Source organism: Pygocentrus nattereri, chromosome 24 (genome assembly GCF_015220715.1).
Source record: "Pygocentrus nattereri isolate fPygNat1 chromosome 24, fPygNat1.pri, whole genome shotgun sequence".
Classification (NCBI taxonomy): Eukaryota; Metazoa; Chordata; class Actinopteri; order Characiformes; family Serrasalmidae; genus Pygocentrus; species Pygocentrus nattereri.
The window spans coordinates 10,838,804-10,858,067 of record NC_051234.1 but is presented as its reverse complement, the minus strand read 5'-3'; the positions used below and the strand labels follow the sequence as shown (position 1 = coordinate 10,858,067).

The 19,264-nt window shown below is 40.7% G+C and overlaps 2 protein-coding genes across 4 annotated transcripts in view; one reads left to right on the top strand and one right to left on the bottom strand.

Annotated features, from left to right (window-relative positions):
* Window positions 1-230: 230 nt before the first annotated feature.
* On the bottom strand, window positions 231-18,682 carry ubxn11 (UBX domain protein 11). 3 transcript variants are annotated; one of them, XM_017714424.2, is made up of 14 exons: window positions 18,425-18,682; window positions 18,302-18,336; window positions 17,996-18,109; window positions 15,238-15,338; window positions 14,537-14,582; window positions 9,945-10,033; window positions 8,012-8,117; window positions 5,212-5,429; window positions 4,234-4,311; window positions 3,907-4,051; window positions 2,662-2,765; window positions 1,474-1,547; window positions 584-727; window positions 231-507 (listed from the first exon to the last, which is right to left on the bottom strand). In XM_017714424.2, the coding sequence occupies exons 1-14, from the start codon at window positions 18,553-18,555 to the stop codon at window positions 351-353; spliced, it is 1,542 nt and encodes a 513-aa protein (XP_017569913.2). In that variant the 5' UTR covers window positions 18,556-18,682; the 3' UTR covers window positions 231-350. The 3 variants fall into 3 exon arrangements, with proteins under 3 accessions (XP_017569913.2, XP_017569915.2, XP_017569914.2); XM_017714426.2 differs by having other exon boundaries at window positions 17,996-18,074; XM_017714425.2 differs by lacking the exons at window positions 14,537-14,582; window positions 15,238-15,338.
* Window positions 11,781-19,264, top strand: part of atp2c1 (ATPase secretory pathway Ca2+ transporting 1) — a 64,068-nt gene continuing 56,584 nt past the window's right edge. The window contains exon 1 of the mRNA XM_017714422.2: window positions 11,781-11,928. Coding sequence (XP_017569911.1) covers window positions 11,890-11,928 — 39 coding nt within the window. The 5' untranslated portion in view covers window positions 11,781-11,889. The remainder of the gene's footprint in view (window positions 11,929-19,264) is intronic.

The following is a 19,264-nucleotide window of genomic DNA, read 5'->3' as shown; positions in this document are numbered from 1 at the left end:
TTTTATTTATTTATTTATTTATATATATATATATATATTTAAACCCTACATTTTGTACAGTGTCCTTGAGTGTCGAGAAAGGCGCTTTTAAATTAAATTTATTATTATTATTATAACTCCGTAAGTTTATCTAGAACGGAGCATTTCACACCAAACCACTCTGAACGACCCTGTTTACATCTCAACCCTTTAATTATACAGTAAAGTAAAAAAAAAAGTGGACATTTCTCTTTAAATGATAAATCTTTTATTTTTACATAATAAATGTAATAATTGTATATTATAGTATTAACACTATGTGAATCAGATCCTTAATATGAGCAAAATATTAACTGAGCTGTGATTCGTCTTTATGTGGGATTGGTAGATGATGTCTGTGGTGGGCGGGGCCGCAGGAGCAGGGCAGCGTTTGGGGTCAAACCACAGGCCAGGAGAGTCTGGGTGTCATCGCTATGGCAACGCTGAGGGAAAGCGCTGATGATGTCATATGGAGGACAGGAGGAGCCTCTGTGATAAACATTAATAAGGATCATAAACTGAACACACTTGAGCTGTAATATAAACCGAAAGAACACTGCTCCACCTGTGAGCGTTCAGGTGTTGGCGCAGGTGAGCGATGGTGTCGGAGAAAAGCATCTTCAGGATGAACGTTTTCTCTCCATCCTCAGACTTCACTCGCAGGGTCGTGACCTCAGCCCCCGAGCAGCCAGCTTCGTTGGACTCCAACCTTAAAGCAGACACACCGGTTCAGGTTAATTTCATGATTGGCTAGCATTTCCTAAAAAAAAACTGCGCTGAATATTGGATTTTGGAGATTTTATGATTCACTGAATAATTTCTAAATAATCAAATTGAGTTGAAACGTAGTGAAGATTAGAGATTCCATAATGTACTGAATCATTTTCTATTGAAATGTAATTGAGTCGAATCGTAGTGAAGATTAGAGATTCCATAATGTACTGAATCATTTTCTAATGAACTGTAATTGAGGTGAATCGTTGTGAAGTTAGAGATCCCTCTATGCACTGATTCATTTCCTAAAGAATAAAACTGAGTCAAATAATTATTATTTCATTTCATTTAAATTTGAGATTTCATGATTCATTGAATCAGCTCCTAAAGAATTGTAATCAAGTCAAATCATGGTGAGATTTAAGATTTCGTGAGTCACTGAATCATTTCTTAAAGAATCAGATTCAGGCATATTTGGGTGAAATTTTAGATTTCATGATTCACTGAATCATTTTCTACAGAACTGCAATTGAGTCCAATCATAGTGATATTTGGGATTTCATGATTCACTGAATAATATCCTAATGAATTAAATGGAGCTGAATCAGGGTGAAATTTCAAATTTTGTGAATCTCTGAATCATTTCCTAAAGAAACATACTTGAACTGAATTGTGAGGTCAGAGATTTACACCCCTACTGTTCTACAGAGGTGTTTCAGAGGCTGCTGTGAGTTTGGGTACCTCTCTCTCAGAGTCTGCAGAGCAGGAGTTTCTATAACGCTCACTGAATGACTCGGAGCTCCACCAGCCGAACCCTGCAGACAGATAGAATTAAATAACTCGTACAAAATCTCCATGTCCTGTACTACACATTATTCAGCTGTGAACTCTGATTATTAGCGTTATGGAAAAAACGAAGAAAAATCCCACTTATAATGCTGACTTCTGTGAGATTTTAACAGCGTCTTAGCACTAAACTATTGCTGATTTTTCTTTTTTTTTGCCTATTCTAGGTTAACCAGAAACATTTGAAGCTGGTAAAAGTCATTCCAAATGTCTTTTATGAAGTGAAGTGCTCATATATCTGAGCTTGTATGTATCAGTTTTACAGTCACTCTTTCAGTAAAGAGTCCTGCACATAAAGCTGCCACCACTGTTTAACGTTCCCAACAACTAGCCAGAACCTGCTTAGACTACGAATCATATTCACAGCCAGTTATCTAGAACTTTCAAAGGATTAGGGTGATGTTTGGTTTAACTTGTAAAACAAAGCGGGACTGGGACAATTTTTTTGGGGTGTTTCAACATTTTAATCCTTTTGTTTTCAACCATCCCCAGCCAGGTGACCGGGGTCTTCTCTGTGTGGAGTTTGCATGTTCTCCCCGTGTCTGCGTGGGTTTCCTCCGGGTTCTCTGGTTCCCTCCCACAGGTCAAAGACATGCAGTTAGGCCAATTGGACGTGCTACATTGCCCTTAGGTGTGAGTGTGTGTGTGTGATTGTGTATGTCTGTCTGTCTGCCCTGCGATGGACTGGCGACCTGTCCACAGTTATCCTGCCTTCCGCCCAATGACCGCTGGGATAGGCTCCAGCACCCCCCGCGACCCTGAGGGAGAAGCGGCTTAGAAAGTGTGTGTGTGTGTGTGTGTGTGTGTGTGTGTGTGTGTGTGTGTGTGTGTGTGTGTGTGTGTGTGTGTGTGTGTGTGTGTGTGTGCTGTTTTCAACCAAAACTTAACAATGAAATAAGAGCAGTTTTGCATTACAATGTTTGAATACAACAAGCAATATTATATTAAATAAAACTGAACTAAAAATCTCAGACATGTATTTTATCTGTGCAGACATGAAGGCCTGGAAAGCCCTGAGGGTTCCCCACTGCTATTATTAGAGTAGAAAGGAATCCCACAGTGTTCACTGTGTAGTGGTCTTACCTGCAGGTGGGCTTTCAGTGAGGAGCGAATATTGATCACTTTGCCTCCTTTCACAACACTCTCTGGGAGCTTATTCATGAACTGCTCCATGGACAACTTCCGGCCTTTAAATCAGACGCAGCAGCGATTGAACATATGAGATTGTTCCTTTAAATTCAGTTTGGCAAAACAAATCAAGTTACCACGGTTTTCCACCCTCAATCCTGTCATGATGTTTGGTGCCTTTAGTTTTACACTGGTAAATGGAAGCTTAAATCTGAGAATTTCTACTGCGGAGAATTGGCGCTCGATAACGTCCTCCAGGTTGGTCAGATGCTAGAGGACGCTCCTGAATGAATGGGTTCTTATGGAGCTACTGAGCAAAATCATAGTTTGTGAATGCTTAACCAATTTTACACAGAAAACGAAGGTTTTTTTCCTCCATTCACCCCATTCATTGAGCCCTCGCTCATGGGCGCCCTCTAGTGTTTCACAGTCATTTTTGATATCATGGTAGAAACAGGAAGTGGCTCCTTAAACTGGCTCTGGTTATAACAGAGGATAATTTCTGCTTTGTAACATTTTCCCGAGCGAGTCCAAGATGAATGGCTAAAGATGGAGAATTTGAGCAAAATCATACTTTGTAAGTACTAAAACATTTCTACTGTAAAATAACACATTAATTTCCATTTCATTCACATTTTTGTGCAATATTGAGCCAAATACTACAAAGGATTTATGAGGTTTTTGTCAGATTTGATTAATTATTTTAAATCTGTTTTTTTTATGGTAATTTGGCTCACAGTTTGGAGTCTTTTGGTCTCTCCTCATTCAAAGAGAATGGTCTGGTCTTGTACTGCTGGAAATAACCTAGACACCCCACCAATTAGCATTGTGCTAATGTTTAAACTGCATGTTTAAGTCATCACACACTCACATAAAAGTGTGGAGTTGTTCAGTATCTCTAATAGACATGATTAAGTGGTTTCTGACACTGTATGTTATCTATAAACATGAACTGGAGGACATTAGCGTGGCTAAAAACAGTAGCAGCTGAGCTGAAGCCTGAGTTTCTGCTGTACTTTTGTCCTCAAAAACTGAGAAGTAAACTTTGTCTTGGCTGATTAACTACATCTGAGGTATTTTTCACTCATACTTTACATATTAAATGTAACTAAATGTACTGATCCTAGATCAGCACTGTAACTCCTGCTGGTCTGATGAACACAATCTCAGTGTAAAGGTCATCAGTAGCTGGGTGCTGACCTGATAACAGGCTCTGGCTTTGTGTGCATCTGTCCTCCTCTCGGTGGTCCAGCAGTTTCTGCTCTGAACCCCCTACTGTGCGACCTTTCCCTGGAAACCCAGGAGCCCGTCCCACCCTGAACTCCTCCTCCCGTCTGTCATAAACCTGCGCAGATAGATATGAAATTACAAACATCATCAAAAAATGCAAAACCAACTTCTAAGACTGAACTTTGGAAGTGTGGAAAAATATCCCTGAAAGTGATGCTGTGATAAAGGCACTCTAAATACTGAATGAACTGATATTATATTCATGAATGAAGTGTGATCACAGGCATAAAGACGCACCTGAAAGACGACCCCCTCTGGAAACTTCTCCTGCAGCTCTGAGGGGTAATATCCATCCATCAGGTCCTGCATGCACCGCTGGAGTTCAGCAAGGAGTGAAAGAAAAGAGAAACTGTCAGCACGACTCTGAGATGCCCAACCTGCTTAATTAGAGCTTCTTCTTCCTCTATAAATAAAAAAGGACTGATACAATAGTGAGCTCTGGCCACACAAGCTGATTGGTTGAGAAGCGTTTCTTATTTCACCATAACATTGAGTTTTTCACAAACACACTATCCCTCCGCTGAGACCCCGTTGCTAAGCAATGACTTTGACAGCTGCAGGAGGCGCTCAAGCCATCTGAACGTTTTACTTCGTACTTTACTACAAACAGAAAATGGACACTTTTAAGATCACATTTGACCGACAGCCGATTTGGTCACACTCTGAAGATGAGGCTACACTAAATTCCCAAACTGTCATCACCACTGAGCAGCTTTTCAGTTGGCAGCTGTGACAGAAGAACAGCTAAACAACCTGGAATCAGCCAGAAATGAACCCAATGCCATTCACCATGTTGTCTGATCTTTAGAGTCTGACCAAATCAGACTGAGCCATAAAACTGTTGCAATAGAAAACAAAAAAGCTGCTCAGTGGTGATGACAGTTAGGGAATTTAGTGTAAGGAGCTCAAGAACGCACTGCCAGCTGACGTAGCTACAAGCTGCTTGTTAAGGAACTATAATTTGGTGGAAGGAACTATGAACATTAAATCATACTAAACGCCAAGTTCACGGCCCAGTTTATTAATTTCTTACTTTATTTAAATGTTGTATAAAAGCAATAGAACACTCAAGAATTGTGTTGTCGCCAATAACATCACGGCTATGATTTGGTTGCAGGCACAAGCCGAAGGTGAGTTGTTTCGTAATAACACACTCCCTCTTGTGTTCTATGCTTAAATAAATAATGAAAAATAAATCAATTAAATATGATACACCTGAGTGCTGGGGTCGTGGTAGGAACGGAAAGGGCCGTTGAACATCACAATGCCGTTCTTGTAGAGCCACAGAGGAACCGGATTCTGCTGGGTCAGTTTGGCTCCTCCAGGAACCGATGTCACATAGGACTGACCTTCACCGGCCAGGATGTTCAGGTCGATAATGTTCTGCAGAACCAGGTCAAAGTTCATGGAGAACCTCCTGACCACCGAAGCTCCTGTAAAGAGGTAAAATGTGAAAATTATAGGACTTAAGTCAAACTTAACTAAGGTTTTTCTCTTACTTTCAGACTCTAAGACAGTTATTTATCCTCAAAAGAATAGAGCATTGTCAATACGTTCTGAAAACAACTGGTGGTTACCCTCAAGGCCGCTACACACCTGACACAGACAGTGTGTGTCATTGTAACACGAGTGAACCTAAATATGTGTTTTTATTCCAAGTAGGTTAATATTGATCGCCCCTCAGAGAAAGCTACAGTGAGAAAGCTAACCACCAAGCGAAAGCTTAACTAAGCTGCAAGAACATCAGCTCATCCATTTTGTTTGGCCATGCCAGTGTTCCCTGGGTGCGCATCCAGCAGTAAAGTGAATAAGAACCTTCTTTAAAGCTGGATGATGTCTTAGTGAGTGGACACAGCGGGGTCTTCAGCGTCACCGGTATACACAGAGCGGCTTTGCAAAGGATAATGGATCATTGGAGTGACCATAATGGACTTGGTGAGCTACCGTAAAAAATACGGTTACTCGCTTGAAGCCTGCAACCACTTTCTTATCTGCTTTCGGCTCCCGTATCAGCGCAGGCCTTGGCCTTGGCTGGTACATCACATATCCCCCAGAAGAACACTGCTGCGAGATGCTCTTTTACCCCTCCCCCCACTTCCCTGGATCTGCTGATTGTTGACTCTGCCTGGGCCCGATCAAGGTTGTCTCCATGGCCATTTTTGCTGTGTTATCGCCACACCACCCTGCGAACTGTGATATCTGGACTGGGATGCCAAGCAGGGCACCTTCTTCTGAGCTTGTATGTATCATTTTTATGGTGACTCTTTCAGTAAAGAGTTCTAACATAGAGCTGCTGCCGCTGTTTAACATTCCTAACAACTAACCAGAACCTGCTTCGACCACTTATATACACAGTCAGTGAGATGTTTGTTTCACAAGAAATTGGTCATTGTAAATCAGAGCATGACTGGTTGATTCTTCTGTCACTTCGATATTACGTTGGTAGTTAATCTAATGTGTAAGGCCTTCAGTCCAGCTCCTGAAGTCATAAACAATGGGAGTTTGCCCAGCTGTATCTACCTAGATGCCCCAAAGAAAACAATTTTGATTGGATGCGTTTTCATTGAATATTTCATGAAAGCAACCCACTTGTTTCCAACTAAAACTCCAACTAGGACTCAAGACCTTGTGGGTTCCCTAATGTTTTATTTATTGCACATTGTATGTTATCAAATCGTCTTGTAAGTCTCATTAATTCCTCTTGTCTTACTGTTTGTTATACACTGCTCAAAAAAATAAAGGGAACACATCCTTGATCTGAATGAATGAAATATTCTCATTGAATACTTCATTCTGTACAAAGTTGAATGTGCTGACAACAAAATCACAAAAAATCATCAATGGAAATCAAACTTAACCAATGGAGGCCTGGATTTGGAGTCACACACAAAATTAAAGTGGAAAAACACACTACAGGCTGTATGTCCTCCCTACTATGCCTGGGCATGCTCCTGATGAGGTGGAGGATGGTCTCCTGAGGGATCTCCTCCCAGACCTGGACTAAAGCATCCACCAACTGCTGGACAGTCTGTGGTGCAACGTGGCGTTGGTGGATGGAGCAAGACATGATGTCCCAGATGTGCTCAATCAGATTCAGGTCTGGGGAACGGGCGGGCCAGTCCATAGCTTCAATGCCTTCATCTTGCAGGAACTGCTGACACACTCCAGCCACATAAGCTCTAGCATTGTCCTGCATTAGGAGGAACCCAGGGCCAACCGCACCAGCATATGGTCTCACAAGGGGTCTGAGGATCTCATCTCGGTACCTAATGGCAGTCAGGCTACCTCTGGCGAGCACATGGAGGGCTGTGCGGCCCTCCAAAGAAATGCCACCCCACACCATTACTGACCCACTGCCAAACCGGTCATGCTGAAGGATGTTGCAGGCAGCAGATTGCTCTCCACGGCATCTCCAGACTCTGTCATGTCTGTCACATGTGCTCAGTGTGAACCTGCTTTCATCTGTGAAGAGCACAGGGTGCCAGTGGCGAATTTGCCAATCCTGGTGTTCTCTGGCAAATGCCAAGTGTCCTGCACGGTGTTGGGCTGTGAGCACAACCCCCATCTGTGGACGTCAGGCCCTCATACCATCCTCATGGAGTCGGTTTCTAACCGTTTGTGCAGACACATGCACATTTGTGGCCTGCTGGAGGTCATTTTGCAGGACTCTGGCAGTGGTCCTCCTGTTCCTCCTTGCACAAAGGCGGAGGTAGCGGTCCTGCTGCTGGGTTGTTGCCCTCCTACGGCCTCCTCCACATCTCCTGGTGTACTGGCCTGTCTCCTGGTAGCGCATCCAGCCTCTGGACACTATGCTGACAGACACAGCAAACCTTCTTGCCACAGCTTCGCAACAGCTTGTGAAATTGATTGTCAACCAGTGTTGCTTCCTAAGTGGACAGTTTGATTTCACAGAAGTTTGATTTACTTGGAGTTATATTGTGTTGTTTAAGTGTTCCCTTTATTTTTTTTGAGCAGTGTATTAATGTAACCTGGGAGCTTGAATATTCTCTGATACCTGGTTTCCACAGTGGGTGTGCTGAGTCTGCTAGCTGTGCTTCATCTGTCAGGTCGTGATCCTCACCGTCTCCAACCCAACTCATTCCATAGTCATTCAGAAACCTCTGAGTAAAACCAAAAACCCTTCATATCAAAGCCAAACAATTATTATCATGCCATTTAATCACAGACAGGTTTTGAGTGCAGAGCAAAAACATTCCCTCTAAATCACTGTGCTCCATTTAAAGCAGCATCTCGGCCTAAAGCTAGAGTTTAATATGTTATTTGTCTTGTTTTGTAATAATATAAACTGCAGTATCATATCTGTCAGCCAGTGCTTGACGAAATACACAAACCATGTACTTGAGTTAAAGTAGAGACCCCCAAGGCAAAATATTACTCCAGTAAAAGTAGAAGTTCCTCCTTTTAGACCTCCACTTGAGTAAAAGTACAAAAGAATTTGCCTACAAATGTACTTAAGTATCAAAAGTAAAAGTACTGAAATATTAATTATGGCTCTGATGTCCTGTTATCATTTTTATAATAAGACTCACTTCATGAACTCATTTCAGGTGAAAGTCCTCCAGCGTCTCTCTTGGTAAACCAGTCTTTTAATAGAACATCATTAATTAGTGACGCTGACGTCTATTAAAATGATCATAAGCACAAAACACTGAAGGCAAACAGTTTCCATCAGGGAGAACCGAGTGGCTCTGAAATCACTTTTACAAACAAGCAAAGTTTCAGTTTAAGATTTATTTACAACTTAGTTACAAGTTTAAGTTTAATAAAAACTGGCTTTAAACTCAGGATCACAGATGAGCTCCTTTACTATGTTGATCTGAGGCCTCTGTTCATAAACATAAACCAGCCCAAACTAATTTACTATAAAATGAAATGGTGTTTGTAGAAATTCAGAAAAAAAGCTGCGTCAGTCACGACTGCATATGTGGACATATTTCTATATTGTGCTCTATTTACACAAAGTTAGGTTAGTTCATCATTTATGTTGAATAGACTGTCCCAAAATTTTGCACTGACGTTGAACCGTGTGCTGCACTTTGCAGAATTCACAATATACCCCTCTGTGTCAACCAGCACCATTCTCTCACTACAATCCCCTGCATGTTTTATGTAAATATATCATACAACCATTGCAAATCTCTGTGATGTCACCCAGTCCTTACCGGTAATAAATACACATGATATTCGGCTTCTGGTGAACTGGTTTTTCATCAGTTCCCACCCATTTTCCAAAATACTACTGATGTAACTGAACAGCCAAGACACGTTTGGAGCTCAATAATTGCTAATTTAGTTTAGAACTGAATCTGTAAGGCTAACAATACTAACAAACTCAGCCCACCACAAAAATTGCGCTTTGGCCCGCTAAGACAAAAAGATTGTACGCCCCGCTGCACTGCTTCAAAATGCAAGCGAGCGTGGTTACAACAGATGTAGGGATGGTTACATTTTTCATTTTGGCTGGAGTTTCCCTTAAATAGAGCTGTCGCAAACAAGAGAATAAGTGACATCAGCGCAAAAGTGAACAGACACTATAATAACTATCATTAATTAGAGAATAACAGACAGCCAGACAGAAAACAGTGACACGCTCTTTCCTTTTAGCTTTATAATATTTGTGTGGTTTGTGCATCAAAGCAATCAGTTCATTTCTACATGCCCATTTTCCAACCTCTCTTTAGCACTTAAACTGTTGCTGTAACTGTGCATTTAAGACTGACATGTAAATGAGGTCTACTCTGACAGGCTGCCCAGTATTGGTGCCTTATTCAAAAAAAGTGTCCAGACTGAAATAGTTCTTATAACTTTAGTGTGAAAAGTCCATTTTTAATGATATGGGCCCTTTTAAAAGAGACCTCATTGCCTTTCGGTGGTTTTTAAGAATGCAGCACTTTCTCAGCTTCCTCAGCAAAACTGACGACTCTCACCTCCATTTCCCACACTTGGTTCTGAAGTCGGCGGCACTTTTCAGCCAGTCCTTCTTCCTCGCACTTCTCGCCTTCTGTTTTGTTTACGACTGTACAGGAGAAATCAGTTTTGTTAGATTTGGTATTTATAAGAAGTATAAATTCAAAGAAAAGAGCAGGAAGTGAGACGTAACACATCCTCTACAGAAAACACACTAAAAACACAATTCAGTACACACTATATATGTATATCGCTGTTGTTGGAATAAATCCTCATATCTCCAAAACAGTAACTTTTCAGGAGAAGGAAAAAAAATACTTTATTTTCAATGTAAGTCAATGGAACCAGACATTTTCCTCATTTTGGAAAGTCATTTTGGGTCGTTTCTTTTGGCCCGTTCATCATGAAATTTACACACAATGTAAAGATCTACAGACATTTTCAAATTATGTCAAAAACTGAAAAACAACGCAAATGTAAATACGGTTTTGTTCTGATATATATAGATATAATCAGAACAAAACTGTATTTAAATTTTTGTTGCTTTTATACACATACGTGTGTGTGTATATATATATATATATATATATATATATATACACACATATACACACACATAGACACACACACGTAAAATGGCAGACTAGGATCAGCGGCTGCTGAGGTGCATAATGCACAGAGGTATCCAACTTTCTGCAGTCAATCACTACAGACCTCCAAACTTCATGTGGCCTTCAGATTAGCTCAAGAACAGCATAGAGAGCTTCATGGAATGGGTTTCCATGGCTGAGTAGCTGCATCCAAGCCTTACATCACCAAGCACAAAGCAAAGCGTCGAATGCAGTGGTGTAAAGTGGACTCTAGAGCAGTAGAGACGTGTTCTCTGGATTGACAAATCACCCTTCTCCGTCTGGCAATCTGATGTATGAGTCTGGGTTTTGACTGGCCTGCACAGAGTCCTGACCTCAACCCAATAGAACACCTTTGGGGTGAATTAGAGCGGAGACTGTGAGCCAGGCCTTCTCATCCAACATCAGTGTCTGACCTCACAAATGCGCTTCTGGAAGAAGGTCAAAAATTCCCATGAACACACTCCTAAATCTTGCGGAAAGCCTTCCCAGTAGAGTTGAAGCTGTTATAGCTGCAAAGGGTGGGCCGACATCATATTAAACCCTATGGATTAAGAATGAGATGTCACTCCCATGTTATGTGCCATAACGTATTGGTCAACTTGTTTTTTATGTTATGCTCAGCAAATACACAGTAATTGTGCATTATATTTGCACACAACTGTATATATTTTGTGAGTTTCCATGAACCCTGCAGAAAATTTGTAAATTTAAACCTCAATCAGAGTTAAAATGTTTAAATGTGAGTTCAAAGATCAGGAGCAACAGGATAAATTGAATCTACATTTACTGTGAAACTAAAACTGTAGTTAAAATGATGGTTTAAATGTAATCCTGATTATTTTTAACCTAGTTTGCTGATAACTGGATCAACCTTGATTTAATCCAAGTTTAAACTTCAGCTCTGTTGGCATGACCCACCCTTTTAGCTATCAGCTGAATTAAAAAGTGTATACGAAGATTTACTCTCTGGCTAGGTTATTGCCTGGGCTGCACTGATCTTATAATGTAATTGGTCTAGTGACCACTAGGTGCTGCAACAGTGTATGGCCTACTATGCTGTTATTTTGATCTGCTAGCAGGATATCAGTCATGTTATGATTTTCTGAACTCTTATTATGCAAATATAAGTCTCCACCCCTCTGCTTCTGATTGGTTCAGCTCTAACTCCACCACCTCAGCTTCACCTGCTCCCTGTATGTTCTGATTAAGGCCTGTTTGGCTCAGCTCTGTGTTCTCACAACTCTTGGCTACGTGTCTTTACTCTAGAACAGTTTCCCTGTTCTAGGGTTTCCAGTATTTCCACCTCTGCTTGCCTACGTTCTCTTCTGCCATCATGCATATAACAACCTCCAATTCATTTCTGCTACAGCAAGTAAGTCCTGAACGGTGTATTTCTTTATATTAGTGCTAGATACATACAACAGAGCAACATATGAACTATGTCAGTTAGAAGCTTCATGTAATGTACATATACTTTAAGTATAAAAGTGAATAAGTACTAATCCTTACAGTTAAATGCAAAAGTTTCAACAGCTAAGGGCAAATTGAAGATGTTGTTGAGTGAATATAAGTTAACACATCCTCTACAGAGAACTTTAAAGGGGGAAAAAAACCACTTGTGGACCTACACATGTCTTCTGAGCAGGGTCGGGCAGAATACTTTGAAAAAGTAATGTTAACTGAATACTAAATAGACTGTCCTCAATGTATTCAGTAAAGTATTCCATAAAGTAATGTATTCAGAATACATACTGATAAAGTACCTGGTGGAAAAACTCCCTTTTTAAACCAAAAATGATGCCAAACCACTGCTATAATTTTATTTCATGCTCTTTGCTGTTGCTGGTTGGTAGTTGTTTGTGTATTTCTTCTCATCACGTTTCATGAAAAATTCACTGAATACAAAATTCTCAGTGTTATTTTGGCTCTCATCCCCTGACCAAAGTCAACAATTTGCCATATCCCAATAACAAAATCATGGAAATTTGACTATAAAGTGAGTAGATACTGTATATGATTTTCAGCTAAAGGTATGCATGTAATTGTCACGGATCGCATGCACGAATCCTGCACCACACCAACGCTGACCTTATCACTCGTGAAGACGTGCACTGTTGAGTTCAGTCATCCTTCAGAAGAACTTAGATTAATAACTGATAATCACATCTATTTATCAGTCTACTCAGGCTTTAGCAACCCTGATTGAGGTTTTTTTTTTTTTTTTTTTTTTTTTTTTTTTTACACTATATTGCCAAAAGTGTTCACTCACCCATCCAAATCATTGAATTCAGGTGTTCCAATCACTCCCATGGCCATGGGTGTATAAAACCAAGCACCTAGGCCTGCAGACTGCTTCTACAAGTACTAGTGAAGGAATGGGTCACTCTCAGGAGCTCAGTGAATTCCAGCATGGTACCGTGATCGGACGCCACCTGTGCTACAAGTCCAGTCCTGAAATTTCTTCACTACTAAATATTCCACAGTCAACTGTCAGTGGTATTATACCAAAGTGGAAGCGATTGGGAACGACTGCCATGTAAAATGACAGAGCGGGGTCAGCGGATGCTGAGGTGCATAGCGCGCAGAGATCGCCAACTTTCTGCAGATTCAATCGCTACAGACCTCCAAACTTCATGTGGTCTTCAAATCAGCTCAAAAACGGCATAGAGAGCTTCATGGAATAACCAAGTGCAATGCAAAGCATTGAATGCAGTGGTATAAAGCACCGCCACTGGACTCTAGAGCAGTGGAGACGTGTTCTCTGGAGTGACCAATCACCCTTCTCCGTCTGGCAATCCAATGCATGAGTCTGGGATTGGTGGTTGCCAGGAGAACGGTACTTATCTGACTGCGTTGTGATTATTGTAAAGTTTGGTGTTGGGGGTTATGGTGGGGGGGAGGGGGGCGGTTGGTTATGGTGTGGGGTGGTTTCTCAGGAGTTGGGCTCGGCCCCTTAGTTCCAGTGAAAGGAACTCTTAATGCTTCAGCAGACCAAGAGACTTTGGACAATTTCATGCTCCCAACTTTGTGGGAACAGTTTGGGGACGGCCCCTTCCTGTTCCAACCTGACTGCGCATCAGTCCACGAAAGCAAGGCCCGTAAAGACATGGATGAGCAAGTTTGGTGTGGAAGAACTTGACTCCTCTGCATAGAGGCCTTGAGCTCAACCTGACAGAACACCTTTGGGATGAGTTAGAGCGGAGACTGTGAGCCAGGCCTTCTCGTCCAGCATCAGTGTCTGACCTCACACATGCCTCTGGAAGAATGGTCAAAAATTCTCATAAACACACTCCTAACCCTTGTGGACAGCCTTTCCCAGAAGAGCTGAAACTGTTATAGCTGCAAAGGGTGGGACGACATCATATTAAGAGTGGGATGCCATTCAAGTTCATACATGTGTGTGAAGGCAGACGAGCAAATACTTTTGGAAATATGATGTATGTAAGCTCTGCATGAATGGGTTATAAATACATTTTTAGACCTTTTTCAAAACAATGTCTCAGACATCAGGCAGTGAATTCATAACCATTTCATGTAACTTTGTGTGAGGGAGCTTTTTAGAAGTGGTTCCCATCACCACCACTGTGAACAATTCTGACTCGTTTTTTTTTCTTTTCTAGAACAGAGCGTTTCACACCAAGCCTCTCTGAAGGACTTCGTACACATTTTAATGTTTTAATTATACAGAAATTTTGAAAGATCATTTATTATTATGTATTTGAAAGAGCGTACCATACTGAAAATGGAAAAACACAATGTGCTATAACTTTTGCAAAGGCCACATGAAGTTATTTATTCTTTGTTTGTTACATTCAGAAAATAAACAGTAATTGTGTATTAATCTGCAGAACTGTGTTCCCTATAGAGGATGTCTTGGCTCATTTTCACTTAGAAAATCAAACATGAAATTTGCCCAAATGTTCACACAATACTATGTATTATATTCTGCGACTTAATATTTATTATTAAAGTGATGTTACCTTGCAGTAGCTTAAGTTTTTCTTCCAGAACTGCTATTCGTCTTGCCTTATGACAGAGTAAAAATAAACATGAAAGTGCACAGAAATGCAACCATAGCAACAACACTTATTGAAATTTTGTTCACTATCGTGTGAACAGAATATAAGATTGATGATGAAATGGCCTTTTTGGTGTTTTTATTGTAATTTATAACTTTAAAAATCTTGTGAATTTTTATAATAACTGTAGGAATGTGCTGTATAAATACTACAGTGCAACTGCAAAACACTTAACTAATGCACTTCTACTGTGTTAAGTGAACACAGATGGTGTAAAACAAGTTTTTTCTTTCTACTCAGCAGGAGGACTATTTTAAATGACCTGCTGAGTAATTGGTTAGAACCTGCTTGTGACTTTGAGAAATGAGAAGTGTGGCTGAATCTTAAATTGCTCCCTACTCCCTACATAGTGCACTATGTGAGAGATGAAATTTGAGCTTATGCCCTAAACACAGTGGACTATTTGTCCAGTATGGAGTTTTGCACTGTGGCTGAGTCGCACATGAATCTTTGTCAGACACATTATGCACTGTTTAGTACAGGAGCCCTTGTTTTATGGGCTATGTAGTGCACTATGTAGGGAGTAGGAGGCCATTTAAGATTGTGCTTTTCATCAGCGTGTCTTTTTTTTTTTTTTTTTTTCTGAATGCGAAGCTCCTCACCTTGCTGTTTATGTCCACCGCCTGAGCCTTGACCTTTCTCTCTAACTGACCCAGTTTCTGCACCATGCTGGACATCAGCTCAAAATCACTGGGAGGGCAGCCTGGATCATTCAAACAAGACATTTTAGCTTAGCCTGTTAACTTCCACATCTGAAAGTGTGAATCTCATTTGCTTCGTTTGTTCCTTGAGCTTGAGCAGAATTCTGAGTTTTTCACCAACTTTTCCTAAATTTGTCTTTTGGTTGCAGATTTTTTTACCAAAACTGTATAAAGTCATTTACATTTTTACATTTACGGCATTTGGCTGACGCTCTTGTCCAGAGCGACTTACAATTTGATCATTTTACATAGGCAGGCCAAGGTAGTGTTAGGAGTCTTGCCCAAGGACTCTTATTTGTATAGTGTAGGGTGTTTGCCCAGGTGAGGATTGAACCCCAGTCTACAGTGTAGAAGGCAGAGGTGTTAACCACTACACTATCCCACAGTCCCAATGTGATTGTGTATAAGTGTACAGAATAATCAGAAATCAGAAAGATTTAAAAGGGTGCTGATAGATGTTTATTCATCGCATAACAATACAAAACTCCATCACTGCAGACCAAGTTCTGGTGCATTTTTCATCATACTAAATTTGGCTTGACATGAATGAGTTAAATTAACTGAATAGTGAATGTGAAACACTTTAGGATAAAGTTTTATGTGCCAAATATGAGTCATAAACAAAGCTCTGTATGCCTCTATTAAAAGGTCCATGTCCTGGAAAACTTAGTTTTTCTCACTTTTTAAAAAATGCTTGATTGATGAACAAAAGGTTTATAAACTTTTCAGTCCTGAGGTTATTAGGAGAGTTAGCCAGGACAGCAAGGACTGTTCTGTTGTGTTTTTTGATTTTGTTGAATGGCTGACTTATTATATTGTGCCTCAATCTAAACAAAGCTCATTTACATACAGCGATCAGGCTCCAGCATCACTGCTGTGTCTGATCCACTCTTACCAGTGCAACACACTAACACAAAATCACCACGTCAGTGTTACTTCAGCGCTGAGAATAATCCACCACCCAAATAGTACCTGCTCTCTGAGGGTCTATAGGGGTGCTGACCACTGAAGAACAGGGTAACAAAGGATCAGAGAAACAGATGGACCACAGTCTGTAACTGTAGAACTACAAAGTGCAGCTATACAGTAAGCGGAGCTGATAAAATGGACAATAAGCATAGAAACAAGGACGTGCTCATAATGTCATGCATGACTGGTGTGTCTACTGTAACGTTGCATGATGTAAACATGCAGTTAGCACTATGCTAACATAGCAGCTAACAACATTAGCTTCTATTACTTTTTAGCTACATTAGCCTCGTAGCTCCAGTGCTAAAGCCTTTTCTTTGTTGCGGTCATGCATGTCTATATATATATATATATTATATATATAAATAGCTCAGCCTGTGAATTGGAATGAAGAGAAACGGTTTTAATGAGCCCCCAGTCCTGTCTTTCTGCATTTTTAGCTTTTCGTTTCAGCGCAGAGCGATGCGGCGTTATCGTTTCCGAAATTGGGCGACGTGAGAACCTGCGGCACTAATGAGAACACAGGCCATTAAACTGTGACAAGCAAAGATAAAATGAAAGCATTTTAATCACATTAAAGAAACACTCCCTCAAAATACATTCCAGCTGCTTCCGCAGAAGACTCCAGGATCAACACGCCTCTACCCTTTCTCAGCCAGTAAAGGACACTTCTTTCAAAATTTTGGCAGAACTGAATTTGTGAGATCTAAAGTCATTCAGAGTGGTTTGGTGTGAAATGGTTCAGATGTCTTTACAGTGGTGGTGATGGGAACCAGGGGTCGCCATGACAACAACACAAACACAGATATTTTATTTACTATCCAAAACCACCAGTTAACCTACACGAGTCTTTTGAGTTTGTATGGAATGTTGATGTTGGGAAAATGCTAATAAATCAAATTAATGTTTTTTTACGGGGACTATTTTGCCTCACAACACCCTGCCTGTATCTCTCCACCATGGATTTAAAGCATATGTGTTTTAGGCCAAAACATTCTGAAACAACCTCTCGGACATCAGGCAGTGAATTCATAACCATTTCATGTAACTTTGTGTGAGGAGCTTTAAAGGTGGATGTCTGGTTCCTGTCACACCACCACTGTGAAACTTGGTACGTTTCTCTAGAACAGAGCATTTCGCACCAAACCGCTCTGTTTATATCTAAACCATTTAATTATGGAGAAATTTTGAAACATTGGTGTAATGTCCCTATAAAGAGCCCATATCATGCGAAACTGGACTTTCCTCCCTTAATGTGGTACATAAACATTGTTAAACATACCATTTGCTTTCCAGTCCATAGAATCCATTTTTCCAAAAACTTGTGAATTCACCGTTTTTTGTGATGTCATTAATTCAAATCCATTTCCATATACACCAGCTCAGCCTACAGCAGTTTAGACCTGCCTACTCATACTGAGGTCATAAGCAGTGTTAAGCCCATGCTGCTTATTCAGGGCAGCCAATAAGAACGGGGCTTGTTTACACATTAAATGTACAGTAAAAAAAACGGCCTGTTTAGTTCGGAGGGATAAAGAGAGGTTTAAAAATGGTGATGTAAGAATGAATATCATTTTTGGTACAAATATGGTCATAAGTGGGCCTCACAGGGGAGGAAAAGGGTAGACTATTGACCCTTTAAGAATTCATAAGACCCTAAACGTTGTTGTTTTATGATGTTTTTGGTCACCTTCTTTGGGAGTCCTCTTCTGCATGACCTTTGACCTCAGAGAGGCAAGGCTGTCCTTGTCCTCTGGTCCTGTCTGAGCCTGAGGGAAAAACTCTGTAAGCAGCGCAGCTTCATCTAAACCAGCGGAGAGACAGAATTAGATTTAGAGTTTAATTTAAAATAATGGATCTTTTTGCTTTGCTCTCATGCTTTAGTAATAAATCCGGCCTGCTGGAGTATAACGGCTCATTTCTACAGAACCTTTTCAGCCGGTTTATATACTTCTCTTTAAAGAAAGTGAAGAAGGAAGGTGAAAGGAGGTCCCACCTGCATAAGGTCTTTCTGTATAGATCTGCCTTTCCCTGTCGCAGAAAGGGAAAAAATAAGCTTATTCATATTAAGGTTGTTTTTTTATATATATAGAAATATCTGCGTAAAAAGTGAGCTCACCTCTGCTTGTGTCCTCCTGGTATTAGAGGAGCTCGTCTGTTTTTCTTCAGTGAGGACAGAGCTGAACTCATTTTCAGGTTGATTAACTTTCTATTTTTTGCATTACTGCAGTCAGTTGTAGTCCTACTCATGAAAGTTTCCTCTAAACACAGTTTGCGTAGCAGAAGTTGGAATTGTTGGAATTCTCACGCTGAGATAAGATATAACCGTGTGTTTTAAAGACAGCTCGGAGGTGCTGAAGTTTCTTGCCCTCCTGTGTTTTCCGTGCTGTTTGTTTGATGATTGTTGTCATTGGTAACCAAACTTACTTGCCGTGTTTAAGTCCTCCAGGAGGGGGCGACAGCGCTGCATTTAAACCTGATCCGTTTCATTTTTAGAGTCCTTTCCTTCATCTGGCCCAGTCCTGGTCCTGCAGGCCCGCTGTCCTGCACATTTTAGTGCTTTTCTGTTTTGACTCACCTGCTTCAGCGCAGTCAGGACTTCTTAAGGAGCTCAATGGTTGGGTTGGGAAATGTGGGAGCAGGAAGGCAGTTAAACAGCCAGAGCAGGGTTTCCCCCAGCACCACTTTTGGGAAATTGATCTGGGTTATGACTCAATAGCTGAATAAAACGTTCCTTTTCTGTCTACTTCCCTTGATTTGGCATCATCTGGTAGCTGTGCTGGTCCACTCTTCTAGCGTAATGAGGCCTACAGATCAAGCAAAATCAATGAAAGCAGAAGGGAGAGGGAGTTTATTCTGCTGTTTGTATGAATCCCTAGACATTTTCCTTCATTACTGTTCTGCTTGGCATGATAAGCGGTCATCTTCTTCTCATTATTATTTCTTTATCATTATTATT

Bases quoted from the DNA above. Each gene is read 5' to 3' on its own strand.
- ubxn11 (XM_017714424.2), bottom strand. From the start codon at position 18,555: ATGAGTAGGACTACAACTGACTGCAGTAATGCAAAAAATAGAAAGTTA. The intron at 14,583-15,237 runs GTGAGGAGCTTC...CTCTGTCATAAG, and splicing joins CGGTGGACATAAACAGCAAG to GCAAGACGAATAGCAGTTCT. The intron at 1,548-2,661 runs GTAAGACCACTA...ATCTGTCTGCAG, and splicing joins CACTGAAAGCCCACCTGCAG to GGTTCGGCTGGTGGAGCTCC.